We start from the raw sequence: 27,409 nt of genomic DNA on the forward strand, positions 1-27,409 counted from the left end.
ATCAGTCATCAAGGTTTCCTTTGTTGAGATCTTTGTCCTTTGACTGAAGCCTGCCACAGAGCCCCTCATACCTGTTAAGGACAGGCGTCCTCTGGGTGGAAGGGAGGGACACAGCCAGGGCAGGCTCTGAAGGGCAGCCGCAGAGGTATTTCTTAGCTGGTTCCAGGCTTTGCAGGAGGTTGGTGAACATTTAAATAGTACGTTCACATCTGCTTTTATTTTTCCCATTTCTGCAGGCCAGACTGAAAACTTAATAAATTGTATGAAACCCAAGTAAGCATGGATGTTAAAGAACATTAAATAAATTACATAAGTATGCCTACCTGTAACACTTTTATAAGGTAAATGCACGTGGGTTATTTTGCCATAAATACGCACACAGACCAAGATTTATTCTAAAGCCCCCTTGTTCCAGCCCTGCCGCTGGTGAAGGTACTACTGTTCCCCGGCCCCTTCCTTCTCTCCCTGGCAGTGCGGCAGCCGGGGCTTGGAAAATGCGATAATGATGCCATAAGTACCCTAGTGCAAAAGTTGTTTTTTGTTCCAAAACATTGCCAGTTCACGGCATATAAAACTACCACGGATGCTCAGCCAGTTTTTCTTTCCCCCCAAATAAGGCAAGCATTAATGAAGCAGCTGAGGGCCTGGGAAAATATTTTGTCATTCCTTAAAGTGAAATTCCGTCCCCTCTCTCGGCAGGCCCATAGATTTTCAGCTGAAGTGTAATCAGTGTCTAGCCAGAATTTGTTGAGGAGTAGGCTGTGCAATTAAACTTGTTTATTACTGTTGTTCCTTCTAATGACCATTGACCTAAATAACGCTCTGCCTTCACATTCCGCCACATGTTCGTGCCATGAACGGAAGGCTTTGAATGAAGGAGGGAAGGGTAATCCCATTCCACAGAGGGAAAAGTGAAGTCTCGCCAGGTTCCTTGACCTGCCAGTCCTTGAGCGGGAGGTTGGGCCTGGCAGGGCTCTGGCTCCCCAGAGGCTGCAGCCACTCTGGTAACAGCCACTCCTCTGGAGCCCGGCGTAAGGCAGGGTGGGCAGTGTGGCCCGTGTGAATGCCGTCCGTCAGGCGGCAACCTCACGGGTTGGCGGAAGGCCTGTATTTGAACGTGGGGAAAACAGCCTCCTGTTTAGAAGTATGAAATGGAATATCCAAACAGTTGGGAAATCTTTTGGGTGGGGTCGAGGGCAGAGAAGAGGACATTAACTCATCTGTTCTTATAGGTGGAGACTTTATCCCAAATACATACGGCATGCAAAGGAGAGGATACACGTCTTATCTTTTTTTTTTTTTTTTTTCCCTGAAACTTAAGGGAATTATGTGGGACTGTACTGTATTTTTGTCTAGTGCATCGTAAGAAGTACTTCCTGTCTCCAAACTCACACAGTATTTGGCTCCCACTTGGCAGTTGTGTGTTTTTTTTTTTTTTTTTTTTTTTTGGTATCGATAGCTTAATATGGAGCCTCAGTTTATTCATCTGTACAGAATGGGGATAGCTGTGGCTTCTGAAGGACAGGACTGTCTTTCAGTTCTAGTGGCTGAGAGCACTGACTTTGGAGATGGGCACATGTTGGCTTTCTCTCAGACTAGCCAGGGTGCCTCTTTGCCGTGTTCTTGGGAAGTTTCCTTACGGTAAAGTGAGGAACATCGTAACTATCTCCCTCAGGGGTTGTAGTCGGGAGTGAGAGATGTTGTAAGAGTCAGGTGGTCCGATAAACACTTTTCAAACACGATGTTGCTTTGCCCAATGTTTAGGAAGGGGGGGATGCTATTAATACTTGGCATGCTTTACAGATGATAAGTCTTTTGCATCCCTGTAAGGCTATGATAATTCTTAGTATTGGGTTTGTGTCAGTGTGTGATGATGGCAAGAAGCTGTCAGAGAAACGCAGGTGTCAAGGGCATGAGTATTACTCTTTGCAAACGCCATGTTTTCTAAATTCTAATATATCATCAGCTGAAAGATCTGCCTTCAATCTAATAACAAATTTTGGGGGAAGAAAGAAACACTGCTGTGTTAAATTTATCTACCTGTTATATGCATCTAAATTTCAGAAATAAAACATAGAAATAATGTGAGTCTCAGAAGGGAGGAGCTGTGTCTGGGTGAGTATATAATTTGAGTAAAACCTGTGCTGTTTGGAGCTCTGCATTTCAGAAGGATGCTACGTAAGAAGCTTCCAAACCCACTTTTGATCACATAAGGGCATAGGATTTTTAAGCTGCATGGAGAGAGTGAAAGCAAACCAGAGTCATTAGACATGACCGGGCCAGATATCAGCACTTCGAAGATCATGCAGACCAATTTTGCAGGATTCTATTCTGCAATCCTGCAGTCCCAAGTTCTCATGTCCTTTTTGACCGTTAAAGGGAGTTTGCTGGTAGTATTGATGGGTGACGAGGCTGGGCTGCGGTGCAAAGCTGGCCTCTCCATAAACACACCGTCGAAAGTCTGTCCACATTCCAACCTCTCTGTAGCCCGTCTCTCCGTTGGAAGGAGCCGGGCTGCAGCATGAATGGGAACAATGAGTACAGAAGCTCATCAGAAGGTGATATTTGAGTATTTAATGTACTGCCGTTCTTTTGTATTCTATTGGGAAGAATGGGCACCACACATTAACCTTACTGTAAGCGTGATGCATTTGAACGTACAGGGGAAGAACGGCCCAAAGAATATGCATTTCTGCTCTGAGCGGTTTTGAATAAATCAACATAATAGCCCGTGGTTATTAACATATTATGTGAAATGGGCAATGATATATACTTTGAGGACCTTGAACTAAATCCACCAGTTAAGAGCCTGTAGGATGGGCTCCAGAAGGACTGGAGTTCTGGGCGTTGAGGTTGTCATACAAAGAAATGAACTGCAGACCACTGGCAGAGGAATTTTCTGGTAATACTCAGCCCAAAGTAAATTTTCAAATGCTTAGGCTCCAGCACAGAATTGACTAATGTCAGATTAATTGGATCTGGACTTTTAAATGTGGGTCAGTTTGGGTTGGAAGTGATTTTATTATCCACAAACTTCTTTGTACCTCTTTTCCTCCCCAGAAATGCTCTGCTGTAATTTTTCTCTGTTGCCAGGGCTCTCTTCTGAAGCTTCTGAGAAGCAGTATATTTTTCTGTTAGATTTCATAAGAAGTAATGCTAGGTTTTTGATGTAATTATGTTTAGATTTCACAGAAATTTTCAATGTGTTGAAAGTTAAATTCCAGGGCAAAAAGGAACGGTTCCTTGGGCTCAGACCCCGTGAGCCTGGTCTTTTGCGTTAGTCTTGCCAAAAACTTGCCATGTGAATTGCGGGCAGGTCTTAGCGTGTTTAACCTCACGGGTTAAAAAGAAACAATAGCGGTTACGTATGATTTTTCTTGGTCCGTTATAGCCTAGAAACTTAGGCATTCAATGATCTGTGTCCTCTGCTGTGACCAGAAAGTGGAAAATAAAATGGACAGAGCCTCATAATCTTTGAGAACCAGGATTTTCCTAATTGTTTTTCTCTTTTCAATCTCTGGGTACCCTTTAAAAACCTCTTTAACTGGGTACAAGTCTTCCTCCATGACATTTAATATAACTTTATGGACTTCAGTTAAACTCTGAAGTCCCTTTCAGAAAGTTATTATTTTTTTAAAATCTTAAGTACCTTATTAAACCTGCTGAGGAGGTACAGTCCTGGGAGACCATTTATCACATGTGAAAACAGTCTAGATTTAACTCTCCTTAAAAAAAAGAAAAAGGCTGATGAAGCTTACACCAACTTCCCATTTTGGACATAATGCTCTGACTGAGTAAAACGCAGTAATTTATTTTGTACAAAAAGGTTTTGTATGCCCTTGCTCACTGTTGACAGTTGATGGAGACTTAATTTGTTTAGCTAGAGATTGGCCCACCTGAACGGTGCTTACCCAGAAGCTCTTGTGAGTGATCCAGGACGTCAGGAGAGGGGTGGGACGTGGGCCTTGGGGACTGTGGGGATGCAGATTGGTCACTGTGAGTCATGTGGAGTTTATTATAAGGCTACCCATGGAATCAAGAGCGAGATGCTCTGCCTTGGCATCCAGGCCTTGCAGAGACACGGACAGGAGTCACCACAAACAGGTGCTGCTGGAGGTCGGTTCTGGAAGGCCTGGAAATGGGGTCTCTTCTGGACCCCTGACTGTTGGAGGGATCTCAGCAGAAGAGTTGCCTGACACTTGGGCCTTCGCCGCTTCTCTTCTCGTCTTCGAGTGCCTGCTCTGGACCTGCCCGCCCGCAGGCCAGCCCTGCTCTGCGGAACCTCCACGTTCTCTTCCACCCTGGCCCATCCACCTCGTAGGTTCCTTCTTTGTATCCCTTTCCCTTTGGCTTCCAGTTCTTTCTGAGTTAGCAGTTAAAAAACCAACAACAACAAAAACCCCAGAAGACAAAACAAAACAAACCCCAAAAAACCAAGAACAAGAATTTGGCCCTGCTCACCCTTGTTGGGATGGTGTGTCTGTGCCCATTGACATCACTGACCACTGCCCAGCCTTGGCTGGCTGTCCTTGGGTACGATGCTGCCTCCGGTCCAGTTAGCAGGGAGGGGCTGTCACGTGGTACAGGGTGGGGTAGACCCCCTTGGAAGCGGTGATGGGTGTGGTAGGCACTACCAATGGCGTGTCTAGCTCAGAGGGGGAAGCGTGTCTCTAACAGAAAGCTGTTTCTTTCTGCTTGCCTAAGTCAGAGGAGCCTTCCAGGAGGATGTGCTGGGGGCAGTCCAAACAACTCAACACTCAGGCATTCCTCACAAATAGACTTGGGACGTGCCTAATTAAGTAGACCGGTACGATCTTCTGCGTGCCGAGAGACTGTGTATACAGTTGGGGCTTAGTGTGTTCACCCAGGGCATCTCCTTCCCCTGTTCTCACATCTGCTTGTTAACATTGGGATCTGCAAGGGCTGATGAGTCAACCCGGTTGAGATTCCTTATGAAACCAGCTGTGGAGAATACTAGTGCTTGATGCTTTTTGTGGAGAGGTCCGTTTGCTAATTTCTGACGCCGTGTTCTGAGCATAAATTCTACAGAGATGGTGTGGGTGTGGTGTCTTCCTTGTCTTTTAACATCTGCAGTGTCGAAGCCCCGTGTTCCGTTATCTCTAGTGATAGAGCTGTTGTGGCGGGGTGGGGGGTGGGGTGGGGGCCATATCCACATGCCTGTTGTCACACACAAAGCCACAGGCCTCCAGGAGTCCACATTTAATCATGTTGGTGCTTACGTGGGAGAAGGCACCTTCTGTGTTTGCAGCTGACTTGTTCGAAGGTGCACATGCGTATTTGGAGACAAACAACCTTGTGAAACCTCTAAGGGCCTCCGTGGATGCTCTGGGGCCTTGTTCAGGGCAGAGCATTTTAGTAGGAGCAGTGGCTTGGTATGCTGTAGCAAAACAGACCAACCAAGACTTTGGAGCCAGATAGGCGGGCCGAGGGTTTCGGCCCCATTCCTTAGTACCTGCGTGTTGTAGAAAATTTACTTAATCTGGAATCCTGTCCCCATTTCTTGAAAACCTAAAAAAACATCCTCCCGTAGTGGAGTAATTGGACACCTACAAGTGTGTCCCTTCTCTCTCTCTCTCTCTCTCTCTCTCTCTCTCTCTCTCTCTCTCCTTGTTGTCTTCGTTTGCTTCTATTGAAGCTCTGGACCTTGGGAAGGTCCAGAGGAAGGGTAGTGTCGTGGGCTTTCACCTTCAGCTGAAGGTTGGGGGGACTCTTGCCCCAGATTTACTGAGAACAAGTTCTGGGGCAAGATTCTGGCTTGGGTCTGGTGCTGTTTCTGAATCAATGAGGCCAGGAGAGGAGGGCGATCATGTGAGAAGACAGCAGTTCCCACTGGATCGCTTGACTGGGTGGTGTTAGAGAGGTCTCTGGGGGAATTTGCAGGAGTCAGTCACTTTTTTAAACAGTTATTAATTAGTAATTGAGTTTTGCACTCAGTGAGTGGTGTGAAATTCTCAGCCCTTTGGTATCTACTAGATGTTCCTCGTTAATTTTCTCCCTTCCCTTGTTAAGGAGACCGTAAGGGCTAAACTGCGTCGAGCTAAGAACCGGTTATGAACGCCTCCATTGACAGAATCCAGTATAATTCCGGGTATCTTCTCCAGGCTGTTTGCTCTGGCCCATCTGCTGAATAGGGCAGGGTCTTCTGAGAGGACAGCCCTGCAGGAACAGTTGTGTTGTGTATTTTTAGGACCTGCCATTGCAGATACAGCCTTTCCTGAGTTCCCAAACCTTGGGCTTTTATTTATTTTTTAAGTTGGACAGAGTCTTATATTGAAAGTGAGGAAAGAACGCTGGGAAGAGCAACAGGGTTGAGGTGAAGGTAGCTGCTCATTCTTCTCTCTGAGAAAGATGTGTGTGTTCTGTCGAGTGCCTGCCGTGTCCCCTGTGCTAGACTCTTCACAGGCGCCTTTAAATGGAATCCTCATGACGTTTTAGAGTAGATACTGTTACCTCCCATATGAGGCACCTGAGTCTCAAGCAGATTCATAACTTACCCAGATTATGTGCCAGGGACCCTCCAGGTGGTCTTTGCTCTTAGTCCCCGAGACGGCACTTTATTTTTATGTATTTTTTAAAATGTCTACTTATTTAATTTTGAGAGAGAGAGCGAGCAAGTGAGCAGGGGAGGGGCAGAGAGAGAGGGAGAGAGAGAATCCCAAGCAGGCTCCGCGCTGTCAGCACAGAGCCTGATGCAGGGCTCGAACTCACAGACCGGGAGATCGTGACTTGCGCCGAAGTCAAGAGTCGGATGCTCAACCGACCGAGCCACCCAGGTGCCCCCTGCCCCAAGACCGTATTTGAAGGTGTCTCTCAACAAGGGAAAGCTGAAAGCCCATGTTTGCTATGGCTAACGTGAGAAGACTTTTTTTTTTCCTATAGCTTTATTGAAATATAATTCACGGACCATCCAGTTCACCCATTAAAGTATACACGGCTGTCATATATCCAGAATTGTGCAACCATCACTCCACCTCCTGGCCCCCCATGTCCATTAGCAGTCACTCTCCATTTTCACCAGTTCCTTCCCGTCCTAGATAGCCCCTCAGGTCTTCTCTGTGTCTATGGATTTGCCTAGTCTGGGCTTCTCATGTGAGTGGAATCCTACGACGTGGGGTCTTTTGTGATTGTTCCTTTCACTTAGAGAAATGGGGAAGCTATTGATGGGAGCTTGTCCAAGCTATCCTCTTCGCACCTTGGTCTACTGGCATTTCATGACCTTTGGCTTCTTCCATGCTGTCTCGTGACCCTGTGTGCCACAAGAAGCCAGACGATAGGAACACCCAAGCGAACTTTTGAGTACAAATGAGGATGCTGGAATTAGTAGTGAAGTGCTTGGTGGGTTAGATGTGGGCCTTGGATGGAACAGACTCCTTCCTTTTAATACCTGGTGGCTCCAGTGCCAGTAGGGAGAGGGCTACATGCTGCCCGAGGAGGGTTGGGAATGAGGTTCCCTGGCATTCACCGCTAGGGACAAGATCGGCTTTGAAGGTACGCCGGGCAGGCGAAGCTGGAGGGCCTGTCTTTTGTGACGTTTGGGGATGTTAGAGCAGATGTGGAGACCGGTCCCCGGCCCCTTGGTGCCAAAGGACTCCAGGGGAGTTTCAGAAACCACTCATTTTCCCTTGCCTATTCTCACCCCCGCCCCGATTTCCTCCCCTGGTTCACACTGCGGATGGGGGAGCCTTTCACCTTTTCCGTTCCGGGTGCAGCAGCCATAAGGAATGTTATCAGTGTTGAGACCGGGCACAGGACCAAACCTTGCTGGTGTCTGAACTGACACCCAAGCGGAGCCCGAAACAGCGGTGCAGGTTTTGCGTCAGCTGACGGCCACTGAGCTGGCTGCCTGTCCTGCTGAGGTTGGTCCTCGCCGGCCTGGCTTGGTGATGATGTAAACTGTATCAGGCAGGTCGCACTGGTGTAGATCCACGCAGGCCTGTCACCTCTCCCAAAATGAGTGGGTTCCTGTGGGTCGGGGGGCTGGCCCGGGGGTAAAGTGCTTTGCAAATCAGTCGCTTGCTTATAAGCGAGTTAAATAAAAGGGACCAATACAAATGTTCCTGCTTGGAAAGCTGGCAGTGGAATATGAGAAGTTTTTATTTCCTGGCAGGTGACTTGGTGGGGGCTCATGGCTTGGATCTCGCCTTGATCTCTAGCCATCTGTTGTTTCCTGCCTTTTGGGTGGAAAAAGAACAAACAGTGTGCTTCCCTGGATATGTCAGGGTGATGGTGTGGGGGTTGGCGCTGGGTCCAAGACCTTTCTGGTGTCTTGGGGGGAAAAATGCAGAGACCAGGGTTCTTGAAGTTTCTTAATAAATTCAGGTGTTAAGTGCTGAGTGACGAGCTTGGCCCCTGAGCCAGAGTGACTACACTGTTCGTGTCCCCAGAGGTGGACATAGCCCCTAGGATGCTGGTGACCAGCCGTGTGTCCATAGGGCAGAGCCAGGTGGCCTGGGTGTGGATGGAAGTGCAGGGCAGCATACGGTCCTGCCCTGTCCACCTGGCAGGGTGCGGGGGGCGGTGTCTCTGTGTCCTTCAAGCAGGCGCCTTTCCAGCCTAGACAGCAAGCTCCCTTACTTACCTCTTGGGGCCTGTAGAGGAAGTACGGTGCTTACTGTCAACCCTGAAAGCCTAGGTTTTGATGTGATCACGAAGACGTTTGGGTTGAAATGGTCACGAGATGTTCTTGACTCTTCCCTTCCGAGCTGCTTCCGGCTGCCGTTTCCATTCTCGCAAGCCTCCCAACCTGTGGGCCCTGGGCATGAGTCACTGAGCCAGACTGCCGCCCATCCCACTGGCCTGGATGGCTCGGGGCGGGAGCTGCTGGCACGACATCCAGAAAACAAACCACACCCCAGGAATGAGGATGCGCTGTAGCATTTCTTTGCTCTGGACCAGAGGCACCGGGGGCTCACGACGGGCCTGGGGCTCGTGCCCCTGCATCCAGTGCTGCTCTTGTCTCTTGTGTCCCATCGCTGGTGAGCTGGCCGGTGCTGGTCAGCAGGGGAGTACTTACCTGTGGCATTAAGAGGATGGTCAGTTTGACTAATCCCTCAAAGGTCAGCGAGGGTGTTGATGATGGCGCCTCTCTCTTCCCTGAGCACAAAATGCGACCTTGTTCTGCTTAATGCAGAACATTCTAGATTGATAAATTAAACTTGGGCTTCAGTTTTTATTTTATGGTTCGGAATTCTTTCATTAAGGAGATGAGAGGTAAAAATGTCATGGTTTTGCCAGCTGGCTACCAACAGACTCCTCGCACTGTGGAAAGGGATTAGCTTGAGTTTTCTTGGGGGACTGGCTTATTTATTATAGATCAGCAGATTACTAAAGCTCTGTGATTTTAAAGAGATCTAAACACAACTGGAACCCCTTCTCTCCACCTTGAGGCACGCACTGATCTTTCTAGTACTGTCCCTTCATACGTTTGTAAATGACAACGTTAGGGACAGTATTAAAATCGTTGCAGGGTTCCCGGGACCTTGGACATAGCCGAAGGCGACACTCTAGTCACTGAGGGGCTCACGGGCACATTTGCATCACCATATTTTTCGGCATTTCCCGATGGCTGTTGGAGGATTTGGATTAGGGTTGGATGATTTTGCTGTTGCTGCTACGGTGATCTGGGTACTTTTTCAGGCGAGAGCGTCTGTGTCAGTCCATGCCGGAGGAATACTTTCAGACCAGTTACCTGTAGCTCATCAGTTCTCAGCCGGGGTGGTTTTGCTCTTCAGGAGACCTTTGACAATGTCTGGATGCATTTTTGGTTGTCACAGCTGGGAAGGGGATGCTACTGTCACCTAGTGGGTGGTAGGGATGTTGCTAGGGTAGCCCCCACCACAAAGGATGATCAAATATCAGCAGTGCTGAGGTTGAGAAATCCTGCTTTAATGTCAGTGTTTATTGAGCAGCCTCCCTCCTGAAACGAAAGCACAGGCTCAGGTATGGGAAAGAATATTTGAAAATAAGTGACATACCAATCTGCAGGTCTGCATTTTAGGTTAATCTGTTTTTTGTTGTTTCTGTTTTTTGCCAGTTGTCTTATGTACTTAAAAATATCTTGGTGGTTTATTAGAGTAGTTAAAAAAAAAAACCAATAAGCGTTACAACTATACGAACATGATGATCTAAAAACTAGTAGCTTCTCAGGCTTCAAAAAGGCCTGTGACACAGAGAATAGCCCCTTGAGCCGTGTTTTGTTTGCCATGGTCCCGCAGTAGGTTCGTTTAGATCTACCTGGTCAGTGGAAGAGAGAGCGTGTGAAGTCAGTCCATTTGCATTTCTCGAAACCCTAGAAACCCTAGTCTTCCGCTCCTGTAATCATCTTTTGTTTCTTCCAAGTGAGAGACCCAAAACAAATCATCCTGCTCTTCCTAGAGTACTCAAAAGTTTTTGTTTGTCTGCCTTTCAAGGTGTAGCGCCAGATTACGTTCTAGAATTCCCATTTTGCTTTCTAAATCCTGTTCTTACAAGGAACCGTCTATTGACAACGCATCATAAATTTTTCGTGGCTCCTCCGTGACATTTCTGGGGAAGTAAATGAAAGGTGTAAATTAAGAAAAGCAAGTGTTTGTGGTTCCCACTTTAACCTTCTGTTATGTTAAATGGCTTTGTTGAAGAGGGCTGTCACTGTTCTTGAAAACTTGGGAAAATCCACAGCAAGCTGTGCCATTAGTTGCCTTTGGGAGCACAGGATGTTTGATGTGAAAATTATATGGCCACATCTAATTGGGTGTATTTTCACCCCACCGGATATCGACTCAAGAAATGACTCTTCCCCCTCCCCTGCTTTTTGAGCTAAATTGTTTAACCTGAATTTCATGCTACTGAGAAAATTGCATTCCAGTAATCCAGGTGCCATTTTCAAATGTCTTTTGTTTAGTAGCATGTGTGTATGACGCAACCATATAAATTTCTAGACGTCCGGCAAGAGCTGGTTATCAATCCCTCCCTGATTTGGGGGATGATAAGGCCTATGACCCCACCCTTTCCCTCCCGAATTTACACTCCTCCCTGTGCCCTGTGGAAACCTAGCCAGCCAGTGGAAATAAAATAGAAGCTCTCTGGACCTCTGCTTCCTGTAAAATGGGAATAATAATTCTTATCCTGCCTGTTTCCCAGAGTTGTGCGTTTGTTTCAAACGAAGTGTGCTCAGAATTCAAATAAAAAGCAGTTAGAGATAAGATCATGGCAATTATGCCAATGGAAACATCAGAATTTTTTTTTAATTTTTTTAACTTTTTTTTTTTTTTAACTTTTTTTTTTTTCAACGTTTTTTATTTATTTTTGGGACAGAGAGAGACATAGCATGAACGGGGGAGGGGCAGAGAGAGAGGGAGACACAGAACCGGAAACAGGCTCCAGGCTCCGAGCCATCAGCCCAGAGCCTGACGCGGGGCTCGAACTCACGGACCGCGAGATCGTGACCTGGCTGAAGTCGGACGCTTAACCGACTGCGCCACCCAGGCGCCCCTAATTTTTTTAACTTTTATTTATTATTTTTGAGACAGAGAGAGACAGAGCATGAATAGGGGAGGGTCAGAGAAAGAGGGAGACACAGAATCCGAAACAGGCTCCAGGCTCTGAGTGGTCAGCACAGAGCCCGACGCGGGGCTCGAACTCACGGACCGCGAGATCATGACCTGAGCTGAAGTCGGATGCTTAACCGACTGAGCCACCCAGGCGCCCTCAGAATTTTTTTTTTTTAAATTACAGTTCACTCGTTTAAAGTGTACAATTTGATGGTTTTGGGTGTATGTACAGTTTTCTGACCTTTGCCACAGTTTTAGGACATTTTCGTTCTCCCCAAAAGAAACTCTGTATTTTTATTTTGTTTTTTGTTTTTGTTTGATTTTATTTATTTTTGAGAGGGAGACAGAGGGTGAGCGAGGGAGGGGCAGAGAGAGAGGGAGACACAGAACCCGAAGCAGGCTCCAGGCTCTGAGCTGTCAGCACAGAGCTGGATGCGGGGCTGGAACTCATGAACCGCGAGATCATGACCTGAGCCGAAGTCAGACGCTCAACCCACTGAACCCATCAGGTGCCCCAGAAACTCCATACCCATAAGATTGTACAGTATGTGGTCCTCTGTGATTGGCTTCTTTCACTTGGCATGTTTTCAAGATTCATCTACGTTGTGGCATCTATCAGTATTTCATTACTTTTTTATAGTCAAATAATATTCCATCCCGTGGATAGGTCACATTGTGTTGATCTACTCATCAGCTGATGGTAAACTTCAGAATTTTAAAAATAGAAGCTAGACCGTATTTGCTTTAATTTGCAAAATTATCCCCCCCCCCCCACTTTTTTGGGGAAGTGCTCTTATGCTGAATACTGTTACAGGGCACAGATTTCCAAGTCTGTGGGTGGTCTTCATATTTGAGCAAATACTAATAACCTCAACAGATTCTACCTGGAACCAAATGTTGGGTGAACATGACCGAACAGTCGTGGTCCCTCTGAAGCGCAAGGCTTTTCATCTGGTAAAGTAGTAACTATTGCTGGTGACTTTTTCTCTGGGTTGGCCAAGGATTAAGACAGTATCTCCAGTGACTCAGGCACGCCCCTGATGGTACTATCTCCTTTGTCTTCATTTTCTCCTCTGGTGCTAATCGCGCAAATAGCATCCAAAAGATTGTGATCAGGTGAGGTTATTTCCAGCCTGGGGAGTCTTTTTTTGCTCTGTATGCGGTTTGCTTGTTTGTTCATGTTTTGGTTGTTGGTTTTACCTGTTGTAAATATTCAGAGGCCCAGGTATGTTGACATGCTGGAGAGAGGAAAATACACTTTGTCCAGATTTGACACGCTGGCTGCCCGTCTGTGCTGTGGCTTGGTGTGGCAGAGGGCAGAGTCTCTGTGCTCAGGGTGCAAAACCCAGCCGGGGTCAGCTGCCTTGTAAACCACTTCTGATCACCAGCCTCCACGACTGTTTTGGGCATTAATGTCCCTTACGTACTCTGAGGAGAAACTCTTCAAGGGAAATGTGATTTTTTTTCTTTTCTTTTCTTTATTGGCTGCGCAGGTTGGACCTAGGAAGATGAGTTTCGCTTTAAGAAGCAGGGCACCCTTAATGGTCTTTGAGAGAACCCTGAAAATTAGGTGTTTTTTCAGAGCCATCTAAATGACGCTCTGTGGTTGTTATTCTGGGCTCTATACGTTAGCAGGTGGGTCCGTCCATTTAGTGCTGGGAAGAAACAGGAATAAGATGGTTTGACTCCTCCAGTCCACGTGTGTACTGTCTCTGTTGCCTTACACACACACACACACACACACACACACACACACAAATACACATATTTAGAATTTTTTCCTCTTTCAAGTTTCTCTCTCTCTCTCTCTCTCTCTTTTTGAGAGAGTGGGAGGGAGGAGTAGAGAGAGGGAGACAGAGTATCTGAAGGCAATTCTGCTGACAGCAAAGAGCCCGATGCAGGGCTTGAACTCATGAACTGCGAGATCATGACCTGAGCTGAAGTCGGACGCTTAACTGAACCAACCAGGCGCCCCTCTCGAGGTTCTCTTTAACCTGACTTGTACTAACACAAGCAGCTGACCAGGCAAGGTCCACTTTGAGAAAAACAATTCTGCCTTCTGCCACATCACCACCGCCCTTAGACCCACTGTGGTTGCCCCAGGCTTGTGCCCGATGACAACAGTGGTGGCCTCTTAAGTTATCTTACAATAGCATGATTCTTTCTGGGGATGACAGAAAGGGGCCGGTGTCATTTTGGAACCAGGGATGCTAGCAAATGGAGCTGGCCAGCCTTTCCCCAAATTGTCGAGTACCTTTCCCCATTCTGAATGAGATGGCGTCTGGATCCGTCCTGCCTGCGGGAATCTGTTGCTTGTGAATATTTATATCCTTCCATCCTTCCAATGTGATCCCTCCTCTCATAATATTTGGGGAGAATTTTTTTTTTTTTTTACCAAACTATGTCAATTTAACAAATTTTTGTGCAATTAGTACAGTGCATTTCAACCGAAATGGTTTGCTGTCATAAATACTGAGAAGGTTTAAATAACGTTTTCTCATCAATCTGCCCTCGTTTACAGTTACTCAGTTACTGCACCAAGAAGACCCTCCAGAGCTTGATGTTGTCAGGAAACATATTAGCAGAAAATAGTATGGTATCTAATGCTAATAATTGGTTAGTGGAAATGAGAAAAGAAGAAATGTAATTGGGGCTCCTGTGGCTAACAAGAGGTGAATTATGAAACATTTCCAGGGGAGATTCCAGGGCTGTTCCAGAAACCTGTTATTTGCATTTTAAAACATTTGGGCTCCATTGAGAGGGGAGGGGGGTGCTGTTTACCAACACTGCTTTCTTTCGCAGAGTGAAGCGCTCCAAATTGCCTGAGTGGGAGCTAGATCCCCAGGCGCACCCAGCCCCTGTAGGAGCTCTGCTGGTTTTTAAGGAGAGGATTGGCTGGTGGACGCTCCAAGTGCTAGCCAGCGCCCCGCCCCCTGCCTCCTGGAGTTTGCGCAGTGCTGCTCTTGGCGCAAGGTGGCCCGATAGGCACCCGCATGCCTGCCCAAAGGCTAGTCTGGGACAAGGAACCTCCCTTTAGCAGGAATCTCATCAAAGGCACATCATTAGATACCCTCTATTAGCCGGATTCACACAGCTTTCTGCAGCCTGTGGTTCTTGGACGCCAGCTTCTGCCTCCAGCTCTTCCCTCGTAGTCGTTGCTGGGCGAGGCGCACGGGCTGATAGTTTACGCCCGCCCTTGTGGATCAGCTCCCATTCTCTCGAAGTTAGTTGCTGAGCATGGTTTTTCTTGAGCTCATCGGCATTTTGTCTGTCTGGAGAGATTACACGTTTAGGGGCAGGGACTCTCAGATCCATATGCGGATCACGGCTACGCAGCCTGGTTGCAGGGAGAAGCTTCCCTTGCCATGTGCTGAGGTCAGCGCGGAACCTCGTCACTGCCTGAGGAGGCAGATGGGAGGGATGTACTGGCGCTCCACTTGTGTCTGGCTTTCCAAGGAATTAGGATGGCCTCAGAAAAGACTTCACGGAGTGTTCCAGCGACATCCGTTAGAACTTCATTCATTTTTTTGCGTGCCTTGGCTAATTTACCAATATTAAGGTTAGCCATTTGGAGTTATTACCTTACCTCCCAGTAGAGCCTTGCCTTTACTTAAAAAAAGCTCATTTAGGGGGTGTGTGGGTGGCTCCATCAATTAAGTGTTCTGACTTCAGCTCAGGTCATGATCTCGTGGTCCGTGGGTTCGAGCCCCATGTTGGGCTCTGTGCTGACAGCTCAGGGCCTGGAGCCTGCTTCGGATTCTGTGTGTGTGTCTCTCTCTCTTTACCCCTCCCCCGCTCACATTCTGTCTCTCAAAAATGAATAAATGTTTAAAAAAGATTGAAAAAAAAGCTCATTTAGTGTTCATACCAGCTGAAAAGTAAAAGTATCTCTTGTTCAGAATTACCCAAGTAAGTTATTTTTACTTTATCCTAAACTCTTTAATAAACTTTTATTTTTAGTTTTTTTAAGGTTTATTTATTTTTGAGAGAAAAAGAGACAGAGAGCAAGTGGGGGAGGGGGCAGAGAGAGAGGAGAAGAGAGGGACACAGAATTCGAAGCAGTTTAATAAACTATTTTATACGCACTTTCCCTTTGTTGTTTATGATACTGTAATGAAAACTATATATGTTTTATTTCCAGCTTCTCAACATTTGTTATTTTGAAGTATTTTTTTTTCTCCCAGGAAACAAAGCAGGTTGGCAACATTTTCTTTTAACCAATAAGCATCTTTTGAAATGACGCTTCAAACCCCATTCATGATACCATATCCCTAAAATATTTTTCTGGGCCATGTGAAGCTTTTATCTCGTAAAAGAAAGCTTTCCTGCCCACGTGTCGCCTTTTCTCCTTGGATATAACTTTCTTCAGCAACTCTCCCCTTGTTATATAAGGGCCATGTCCAGAAATTGAGGCACATTGGATTTGTACTTAGAGCCATTTGAGCACCTCGTGAGTTCCCCTCCTCTGTGTTCTGCTTGCCCTGCAGAATTGGAGCTTTTGTGGGTGGTGGGCAGGGCCCTTAGAAGGTACCCTCAAGTGACGTGACAAACCGGCCCTCAGAAATGTGGGGCGCACAGCGAGGTAGGTGGCAGCAACTCCGAGGCCCTGCATCTGTTTCTGTGCTGAGGTTGACAAGAGGTGACCTGTGCTGTGTACAAGGGCGAGTGTAGGGATGCCGTTGACACGGGTTTCTTCTGGGTCCATCCTGTTTTGCCTTCCATCTGGATCCTGGTCTTTCTCACTACGATGTGGACCTGAGGGCCAAGGCTGACTTCATTCATTCTATCCCTTGAGTGTAGGGACGGTGATCATGTTTTGCCCCATGCCACCTCCGAGCAGGATGGCTCAGGGTCACTGACGATGGCACGGGAAGAAGGAGTCTCAGTACGTGAGCTGTCCACTAGCCATTCCCAGCCATGGGCCATTGGCTTCCGTATTCAATGACATCCGCCTACGTGTGCGTGCACACAAGTATACACACATGTGCCCACACATATGCACCTGTAGACTCTCACACTTCGTCACTCACACACACTCCCAGTTTTGGAACATGATCGTGAACATCAGACGTTACTTTCCACCTGCCACGTCAGCGACAGTGTCGTGGTTTGGGTTTACCATTTAATGACAAAAACGGTGGCTTGTTTGTAGCTCTGATTACAGTTTTCTTTGCGTCTGTGTTAAGTTGGTTGACAACGTATTTCAAATGTAATTAGTCCCCACCAGAGTTACCTCACCTTCAGGAGGTGAGAATTATTGATGGAGGTTAAAGCTAGAACAGCGTGACCCGTGCAGACCTGAACTCTCTTTCCAAGGTCACAAGTGTGTATGTGGGCTTTACTTACCGGGTCGGACGGTTGGATAGGTGGCTGCTGTGGCTTATTTGCTTTCTGGCGTCCTTGTTTGTGTGCATGGGTGTATATGTGAATACGTGTTAAAGAGATGTGAGGATTTTCCCCTCTTAGCAATTAAAAAAAAAATTGTCGTTTTGCTAGTTTGCTTCTTTAATGGAATGGCTCTTGCCAGTGCTTTTCTTGCAAATGGATTTCTTACTCCTCCAAAGATGGTGCACTTTCAAAATACGATTCTTCCCTGTTCTCTATAGAGCCCTGAACGCCTAGTTTTTAAAGTCTCGGTTTTGCTTTGTTCTTCTCTGTATAGTCCTGGGTAGGTCCTTTTATGTCTAGACGTAGCGATTTATTTTATTATTTTTTTTTTTTAAATTTTTTTTTTTTTTTCAACGTTTTTTATTTAGTTTTTGGGACAGAGAGAGACAGAGCATGAACGGGGGAGGGGCAGAGAGAGAGGGAGACACAGAATCGGAAACAGGCTCCAGGCTCCGAGCCATCAGCCCAGAGCCCGACGCGGGGCTCGAACTCACGGACCGTGAGATCGTGACCTGGCTGAAGTCGGACGCTTAACCGACTGCGCCACCCAGGCGCCCCTAGACGTAGCGATTTAAAATAAAATCGTGAAAGAAATTGATTACATGATTTCTAAGACCCATTTCATTGGGTCTTAGAAATTCACAATTCTGGTTTCTTCTAGAGACCCACAAATAATCCTTTCCCTCTTGCTTGGGGGGAGAAAACACATAAAAAAATACAACCCAAATATATTAGGGTGATACAGAACTGATAGGATGTGCGTGTGTGTGTGTGTGTGTGTGTGTGTGCGCGCGTGTGCGTGTGCGTGTGTGTGTATGTATAAGGAGATTTATTGTAAGGCTGACACGATTATGAAGACAGGCAAGTCCCAAGATCTGCAGTAGGCAAGCTGGAGACATGGGGGAGCTTGTGATGTAGTGTAGTCTGCTTTTGAAGGCCCGGGAACCAAGAGAGCTGATGGTGTAGTTCATGTCCAAAGGCTGACAGGCTTGAGACCCTGGAAGAGCCAAGGTTGCAGTTTGAGTCTGAAGGCATAGAAAACCTATGCTCCACTTGAAGGCAGCCAGGCTAAAAGGAGGAGTTCCTCCTTCTTTGGGGGGGAGAATCAGCCTTTTGTTATTCGGGCCTTCAACTGATTAGATGAGGCCCACCCCCATTATTATGGAGGGCATCGGTTTTATTTAGTCTGTCAGTTTTCATGTTGAACTTGTCCCAAACCCCAGAAACACTCAGAATAACGTTTGACCAAATATCTGGGCACCCCATGGCATAGTCAGGTCAATACATAAAATTAACCATCACATAAAACTTTTCTGAGACAGAATTTAAAACTTTTGGTTTTTTCTTTCTAAGAGGTGGGCTCACAATTCTCCCAACAGCCAGTAGCAGCTGTTCGCCATATTGGATCTGAATAACATTATTTCATGTGAAATCTTTATCTCTGGAGGCTTTCATATTTTTTCGGGTTTTTGTTTTTTAAATGCTTTCAACTCCTCCTTTCCTTTTTATTTTTCCTGGCAAAGCAAATCGTACTTTCTAGCTCATTGGGTTCCATTCTGCTGCATTAATATTTAAATATTGCCCAACCGCTTGTGGAAGGAGCTATAAGCTCACAAAGAGACAAAATAGTAGAATACACAATGTCACCACAACTTTTTTGGTGACACATCTTGAGTCTTGATCCGCGTGGCCGTGGCCCAGAACTGGTCAGCACCCCATGTCATCAGGTGCTGAGTCACCAGTGAAATTGAAACCCGCCATCCGCTCCGTCTGCCTTCTCTCTTAACATGCCACAGCTTCGTACCTTCACCTTCTCCAGACGAAATGTGTCTTTCGAAATCGTCTGTCACAAATAGGCGGTGCCTCGGGAGAAAGCTGGGAGGCCGATCTGGTGCTGTTAAGTGTTCGTGGCTCCTGCTTGCTGGAGACCGCATCTTAGGGCAGCGTGGCCAGTGACATCGGAGGCACCAGAGGAGCAGGGGGGCCGAGTGTCAGTTCCTGTAGGTGTTGTGGTTCAGGGCCCCTCTCTCCATCCCAGGCCACAAGCCATATTCATTCTTATTTTAAAAAGGGGCCAGGTGCCTGTTCCAAAATACTGCCTTATAAAAGTCTCCTCATCATGCCAGGACCATGAAACTCACGGGGGTTTTCATTTACTTTTTCTGAAGTGTCTCCCTTTCTTTCCACATTACCCCTTGATCCGTGGATGGGTAATTACTGAGGTTAATCTGATTAAGGTGACCTAGACTACTCCAGTCAAGATGCCTCTCTCTCTCTCCAAACCCAATCCAAACTGACGTGAGCAAAATAAGTGTATTGACCCCAAACTCCTAACAAAGAAGTACACGGGTGGCATGCATCAGGCATGGCTGGATCCAGGGGCCCCCATTTACCAGGACACCATTTCTCTCCTTGGCTCTGGGTTGATGTCACCTAATGAAGACAGGTTGAAGTCCAGAGAGATCTTATCGTCTGAACCAGTGGTTGTGGACAGGGATGTGATGTGTTGAGTGCAGTTGGACTGAGGGGTCCACATGGCTTGAGAGTTGGGGTTGTACCTCCTACGTAATTCAAGGTACTGGTACCAGAAAAAGCACGAATGGTTGCGGAGCATAAAACTCAGTGGATGCCTGCTTTCTAATCTTTAGGATCCGTTGATGAGTTATATATTTATTAAGGGGAGATTCGGCTACAGCTCCTTCTCAGCACAAAATGATTTTGTAGTTGTATATACATTTGAATTTGTTTAGAAGCCATTTTTTTTATCCTCCAAAATTTGAAGTGGCTTAGAAGACTTTACGTTGTACCAAAAGATTGGAAATGAACATTTAAAGAAATGAGAAAAAAAGAAAAGCAGGGTACGCCCAGAAGACAAGAAGGGAATAAGGATAATTTTACACATTTCGAAGCTAGGAGCGCCTACGGAATTGGTTGAAATGACCTGCAGATTTGGCTCTGAGGTTCCCAGGAATGGCAGATCTGGGTTTTAGATGGAGGGGTGTGTGTGTGTGTGTGTGTGTGTGTGTGTGTGTGTGTAAGTAACATATCCGCATAAGCCACAGGCCCCTGTGGGAGTATAGACCCGAGGAAAGGCCATGGGAAGACAATAAAGATGCCGTGGTCTATGGTAACCTTAGATACATTTCTTTCCCAAACTCCTCTGGGACACTTGCCCTTGGGGGCCTTGCCTCTTTGCTCTCAGCACCTTGTTAGAAAACAGAGTGAGCAGACAGGGATTTCAACCCTCATATTGCTGGGTTCCTTCCAGGAACAGTTGGAGGGTTAAACCATGTCACCTCTGATGGGAGACAGTAAGGTGAGTCACCGCTGTGACAAGGCAGAATGAGATTACCTTAGTTGTAAAGCTGGGCCGATCTTGAGAATGGACTCCTGCTTGCCTAATGACTCACATTCCTGTTTACAAATGAGCGCTGTGTGGGGAAGTACAGAGTGGGGCGTTCTGTTTCCCAGACGGAGACCAGAGACCTCCAGGCATGGGCAACCAGGGCTACCTCTGGGAGCTTGGGCTGCCCTTTCTGGGGGGCAGACCTCGGGGCTTCCGGCAATGGTGGCTTTCCGAGACCAGATACAGGGACAGCTGCAGCCAGCTAGGACCCTGGAGTATCACCAGCTTGCAGGCCATGTGACCCCTTCCCATTTGGGCAGTTCATGTGGCCTTTGGATGGTTTTAATCCTCCTGGACACCCTCCCCCCCCCTCCACCCCCACCCTGCTGCCACTACGGGAGGACCAGGTAATATGGTAGCCATGTAAATTGTTCTGGAAACACAGTTGCTGTTTATAGAATTCGTCCTTTATTTCCATCGATTTGCTGTCTCCCAGAGTCTTGAGCATCCATTATGCTCATTCTGCTGCTATTTGATGAAATCAGAACATAAGATATTGGGTTTTGTGCTCAGTTCAGTCTCATGCTCTTAGTCCTGAATTCTGTTATTCAGGATTAAGAAGGGTGAAGAATTTATTTATGGCACTTTTTGTTTCTTCATATAAACCCTTTTACAGACTGGAGTAGAGAAGTCATCACATGCATACAAAGGGCATAGACATTTTCTTTTTTAAAAGGCAATCAGAATGATATTTCTCTGTTGTGAAATAGCCCTTCTTGGACCCCAGGTCTCTTTATGCCCCCTAAAATCTCTACCCCATTTATAGAGCACCAGGGAATGTCTGGACAGGCAAACGAGTCCACACAGCAGCACCGTGAGTCGACCGAGGCCTGGTCCCTATTCCCCTTCCGCCAGTTACTAGCTGTGTGACCTTGGGCATGCTCCTTAACGTCTCTGAGTCAGTTTCCTCCTCTGTAAAATGGGCATGACAATACCTACCTCACAGGGTGGTTGTGAGGAGTTGAGGAACAGCGTGCACATTCCTGTCTAAAGCCCCCGACAGGGTCGGCAGTCAAGGAAGCAGCTGTCACGATAGGCTCCAGCCGGGCTGAAATTGAGTACAGCACCTGCTTCTTGAGCACGCGTACCTGTGTGCTGCCGGATCTTTTCGAGGGGTCCAGAGATGTAAACGTAGTTGCCTCTCCAAAATCGTAGTCCGGCAGAGGAGAAGGTGACTAGACAGATCCCCAGATAGCCCTAGGTTAGTATTGGGTGGAGCCGTATGTGATTGCATTTTTGTAGGGTAGAACTATCAGCCTATCACTTGGTTAAATTAATAGAAGATTCAGTAAGGTAAGTTGACAGAGAGAGAGAGAGAGAGAGAAAGTGCTGGCCAGCTGGCTCAGAGCAAGGAGCAGCCATGTCCACTGCGGGAAGGATGGGCAGAGGTGGGGACAGCGGGAAGGGATGTAACAGAAAGGTTGCATGAAGGAGGCTGTATTTAAGATGTTGCTACAGGGGGCCCCAAGCTGGAAGGCAGGGAGGTGGAAGAGTCCTGGGGTTGCATCGGGAACCATGCTCGGAGTTTGTAGAGAAGCGTGGGTTAGGGAAGAAAGTCAGGCTGGGGGCCATGAATGCCTTGGTGACCGCGTCCCCCTCCCTCCCAAGCCTCACTCTGTTCCCCTTTCTTCCTGGCAGCAGTGCCCCCTCCCTTGCTGCACTCAGGGACATGACTGTCAGCACCTCTACCCCCCCTCAGACTTCACTGTCAGCACTCAAGTCTTCAGGGACATGAAAAGGAGCCACTCCCTACAAAAGGTTGGGGAGCCCTGGTGTTTGGAGGTAGGTCTCGGAGCAGAATGACGGTATGAGATGAGCTAGCTCTGAAATGCAACCGCCCGTCCAAAGTTCACCCCGCGTTAGGGCAGGCTGCACCCACCGTGACCCCTACATTCCCTCCGGGTTGCCGTCACATCATCGGGTGCCGTGATGTCTGGGTGTTCTGATCACCGATAGGTTTATCATAGCCATAAGAATGCTAGTTTGCAAGGAGAGGGTGGAGGGTGGCGCACCCGTGAACCCAAGGTGCCTGGCTCCCCGTAAAGGCTGCATGGTCCAGGGTCATGTGGAGCTTCCGTGAGAATGATGTTATCCCATTAGACTTGACCCCCAGGAAATAATTTCCTGGGACGTTTCACAGCTCCCAGGGGAAGAGAAGTTATTCCCTCGACTTTGCCTTTCTTATTAGTTATTTAGAACTTAAGGATTTTCTTGTAGAATTCAGGGCACTGAGAAATGCTCAGTCCTCTGCAGTGAGTGATACCTTCCCGAGGCAGCTGTGAATGGCTTTCCTCGCAGCCGCGCTTGTCCAAGGACAGGAAGCATTGTTAATTTCTTTTAAATAATTCAATACTATGTCAATACCCCATATTGCTCCGTGCTTGGGAGTGACAGTTCCCTTCAAATTAGTAGTCTCAAAGCATAAAGACCATGTAGAACATGCTTTCGTTCTCAGAAAAGCAGAAGTCAATGCAGATAAAAAAATTTTAAGTAACTCTTGAGACCTGAATGGCAAATGATTTTGTATTAATGCTAGGTTTTGTTTTGTTTTGTTTCGTTTTAAGAAAAGTGAATATTTAAGAGCCAATTAGTGAAACGTCTATCTTTTAAAAAACAGTTACAGCGCACCTACTATGTGCTGGGGGCTGTGCTGGGCGTAGGCGTAGAGTAATATGTAACACGGGTACACACGTCTTGCCTTCAGCGAGAGACAAGGTGTACTCGTTCATCCTTACCGGCTTGTTTCCATGTAAGAAGTAGTAGGCAGCCCTTTAAGAGAACTGAAAACACGTGGAGAAACATAGAGAAGAAAATGTGCACACCCACCGTCTTTTTTACCCATTTATAATCCCTTAATATTTGGCTGTGTTTCTTCCCCGTCATCCCTGTGTCGAAACTTTAAAAGTGTTCCACAGGATTGGAATCATACTTTGTTTACACTTTTGTATCTTCTTCCCACTTGAGGCGACACCGAGGGTGCTTCCGTGCACCGCAACGTGTCCTAACTCTGGTTAGTAACTTGGTGCGTTAGCGTCTTGTGAATATCTTCCTATGTGATGGCCCCCGCTTTGGCCAGATGTAAACAAAACTGAAAATGTTCCTGGTCTCTTTGGAAATGCCCTCTTCTCCACCCACGATGGTGCCTGCACTCCAATTTCCTGGGCCGGTGAACACGTAAGGCCCGTGTTCTTTACTGGGTCTGGGTGTGACAGGACAGGGAGGCCTCCCTCTGTGTGCACCAGCCCATGGCCTGAGCGAAGCCTTTTCTCAGCAGCCCCTCCCTGGCCCAGGTTTTAACAAGTGCAGCCGGCTGTCCATTCTGACCCTGGATGATAAGGCCACACACCGCACGTATAGTTATTCCTGCCCCAGCGGCCTGGCAAATGGTAACTCATTAATCTTTGGTCAGAGTTACGAGGCAGATAAAGGAGAACTAGGCACCCATTTTGAGTATGAGGAAAATGAAACAGAAAGACTGGGTTTCTTCCTTATAACTCGAGATCTCTGAGGCCAGCGACTGCGTTCATGTCTCTGCTTTGCCCTCAGGACACAGAAACCTCTTCTGGGGGAAGCCCCGATATGCCCCGCTTCCAGCATTGGGTCTAAATCCCTAAATCGGGAATAGGCCAGACACGCAGACGCCCCCTCATGGGCTGTGGGGACTTGGGCAAGTTACGCAGCTGCTCTGTGCCCCGGTTTCTCTGCCGGTGAAGGGGGAGTCACACAGGGGCTGCTGTGAGCATCCAGTGAGGGGAAGCGTACAAAGTGGGGCTTGGCCAGAGTTGCTGGCGACCAGCACAAACACTCGGCAAGGTTCTAGGAGCATGTGTGTCCATGCGATGGGCTTGCTTTGCTGTGGACGTTTTCACGGAAGCTACTTAGGTATTATTTGCAGTACTTACTAGTTCAGGATTTGCAGTGGGATAGGGAAATCCCAGCGTGGCTGTGCTCCAGGTGGCTCTGGGTTAGCACAGCAGAACCCACGCCAGAGTAGAGTCAGAAGTAGGGGGCGCCTGGGTGGCTTAGTCGGTTAAGCATCTGACTTTGCTTAGGCTCAGGTCATGATCTCATGGTTCATGAGTTCGGGCCCCGCTTCTGATGAGTCCCGCTTCTCTCTCTCTCTCTCTCTCTCTCTCTCTCTCTCTCTCTCTCGTGGGATTCTCTCTCCCCCTTCTCTCTGCCCTAGCTCACGTGTGTCCTCTCTCTCTCATAGGATTGAGTCCAGCCTTCCCTCACCTCTGTTGGCAAGGGGCTTCGCCCCACTGTGACACGCTCCGTGTGTCTGTAAAAGGGGATGGGGGTGGCAGACCAGCCTCGCCTGCTTCGCCAGGGGCAGCTACCAGGATCCCTGGAAGTACTGATCAGAGTGAGATGCAACACAGCGCCCCCTATGGGCCAGGCACTTCCTGTAAGCACTGAGCTTCCAGTAACTGTCTGGGACCCGCCGACAGCCCTGAGAGGGAGATGCTGTGGTCCCCTTTTGCAAGTGAGCCACAGGGAAGTATAACAACTGCTGAGGAGCACACGGCACAGGGGCATAGCCTTAAAACTGCTGTTAATGAGGACCATGGCAATGGCACACGGTTCAGGGGAGGATACTAGCCATCCTCCACTTGCTAAAGAAGATGTGTTGGGTCCTATTCAACACTCTCCCCTCTCAGGGGCTGGGAGGAAGCTTTTGATTCAAGACATTCACAGTCACATCGGGTGACTTTGTGGCATTCACCAGTGCCACACGCAGGATACTTTGTACCCCAGCCATACTTAACTTTCGTTGTCCCTTCCCTGTCTTTTCTTACCAGGCGGCTGGAGTCTATCCCTTGAGCCCTCCCCTCCAGAGAATTAAAGTTGGTAGACCAACTGAGTAATTATGACTAAGAAAATCAATATTCACCTGGGCCGGCATGAGTCACTTCTTTCTAGTTAGCTATTCACATACCTTTTAAAGCTAGCCACACAGTCATTACATTGGGGCTATTAACATGTCTAATAGTGACCATAATAGGGCGGGACCCGTGGCATAAGTGCGTTCAGATAAGAAAGAGTGTTTTTTCCCGTAATTGCTAAGTTAATGCTATTTTCACGGAAATGCTGGCAAGCACCCTTTTAAAAAGTTCTTTGTCTGAATCCTTCCCTTATTCCCTGCTTCCCCCTTTTCGGGGGTTGTATAAATTTTTGCTGATCAGTGGTTGGATTAACAAGATGGCAAACGCTGTCCCTTTTGGTGTTTTGGGTAACCTACCTTTTTGCTAGCGTGGAGGCTGTTTTTATTTCATATTTAAGGATATGGGAGGGAGGGAGTGTGTGTGTGTGTGTGCGCGCGCGCGCGCGTGCGTGTATTCAGGGGGGCACATTATTGTTGGTGCTCGTTAAATCTCTCAATTTACACATTTAACAAAAAAAAGACATCAGCTAACTTTGCAAAGCTAGTCGCATAGACAGGGAGTGAACCATTTTGGTGAGGAGGAAATGAAACTTTTCTTAGGTTTATTAGACCACATCCTATAAATCTGTGGCTTATTATATGTCTGATTTCTAAAAAGCGTGGCATCACAGCTGAAGTTTTGTTTTTGCTTATTAGTCACTGAAACAAATGTAGAGACTGCTTCATTTCCTTCGTACTCTATCTTTCAATACATGTTATGTATGGAAAATCTGGATTTACACAACAAAGTACATTAGAAGGCAAGTATTTGCTTTATAAGTCTCTGCATTGCAACTTTGCAAGCATTCTGTTAAGCTAGAATGTTTAAGTTGTCGTCTTACTCCTGACGACATAGAGAAGCAGTGAGAAAACAGTACAAGTACCTCTCAAAGGCCAAGTTAATATTGTGACAGACGTCCTTCCATTCTTTCAAAAGGTGTGTTTTAAAAATCACAGACGGGCCTCACCTCATACTGTGTGCAATTGTTTTCTGTTTATTTTACATCTCTGGCGATGGAGACACCTTCCTGAGTGTGATGTGTGCAGTGGAGACTCTCTGTAAAACTTTTCATGGTTGTCCATTCAAGACGTGGGTTTCCCTCATTGTGCTTCGTCATGGCCCCAGTGCAAACAGACTGTCTCTAAAATTCCACTGTTACAGGGCAGTTGCATCACAGGCGGGAGCGGATGTGAGTTGGAAATGACAAGGCAAAATGAGTCCAGACATTCCATAATGCCCTCATGATGCGTGGGACCCGTAGCTTCGTGCATACGGCCCTGGGCCCTTCTGTGCCACTGCACCAGCAAGATCCCCCCGGCCAGATTCGTTCTCAGGGTGGGATCGCTAGCGGGACCACCCACATTATTGTGTTATTTCCTCTTGCTCTCATTCTCTACTCGCAAAGCGTCCCGTTGAATTCTTGGAAGGTTCAACGAACGCGTTGATTTCCTCTACCCGTTAGTCCCCTTGGTCGTAGAAATGGACACTGTCGTGCCCAACTTGGGATCCCTAATGCCTCAGTGGAATCCCATTCCCAGCACATCATGATGTAGCCTGCTTCCTACGTGATTGACCCAGCTTGGACACAGCTTGCACAGGGAAAATAGGCCCAGAGCGGGAAAGGATCATTCCAGGCCCTATTCCCCACGTGTTTGCCATTCCTTGGACTGCAGGCTGTGAATGCTGTGCTTTTCACTTCTTACTTCCTCCCGCCCGGTGAGGCTGGTCTACAAAGTTGGAAGCCCAGGCACACCGAGCACACGGAGGGCCTCTGAGGAGCTCGCCCGTGTGGAAGGTGTGAGTGTCCCCTGCCCTGCGTCCCCACCTCTCGGGCCGCCTCACATCCGCTGGGACGTCCCAGGCTGTATCACAGCTCTTATCTTTGTGACTGCCTCCTTTCCCCTATTCCTGTGAGTCACATGTTTTCTTTGCATCCCATGTGACAAAGGTCATTAATAGAGAAGACTTGGCTTTTGATGCGTGATATGTTATCACCCGCACGGTTTATTGTGTTGGGTCCTCCCCTTTTGTAATTCTGTGAGGTAGCAGATCACTTTTTAAAGGGCTAAACTGTGTCAAGGGAGAATTGAAATTAGCCTTCAGATTTGTTTTTTATTCCTTAACACGTTTCCCCCTCCATC

The 27,409-nt window shown here is 47.4% G+C and overlaps 1 protein-coding gene across 39 annotated transcripts in view; it reads left to right on the forward strand.

The window, feature by feature from the left end:
• Positions 1-27,409, forward strand: part of TCF7L2 (transcription factor 7 like 2) — a 202,539-nt gene that overhangs the window by 104,838 nt on the left and 70,292 nt on the right. For 19 of the 39 annotated variants that reach the window (XM_058697786.1, XM_058697784.1, XM_058697808.1 and 16 more), the window contains one exon: positions 21,982-22,125. The exons of 18 other annotated variants lie outside the window; for them this stretch is intronic. In XM_058697786.1, the coding sequence (XP_058553769.1) occupies positions 21,982-22,125 (144 nt within the window). The remainder of the gene's footprint in view (positions 1-21,981; positions 22,126-27,409) is intronic. 2 more of the 39 variants (XM_058697785.1, XM_058697817.1) reach the window with 1 other exon arrangement.

Source organism: Neofelis nebulosa, chromosome 13 (assembly GCF_028018385.1).
Source record: "Neofelis nebulosa isolate mNeoNeb1 chromosome 13, mNeoNeb1.pri, whole genome shotgun sequence".
NCBI classification, from domain to species: Eukaryota; Metazoa; Chordata; class Mammalia; order Carnivora; family Felidae; genus Neofelis; species Neofelis nebulosa.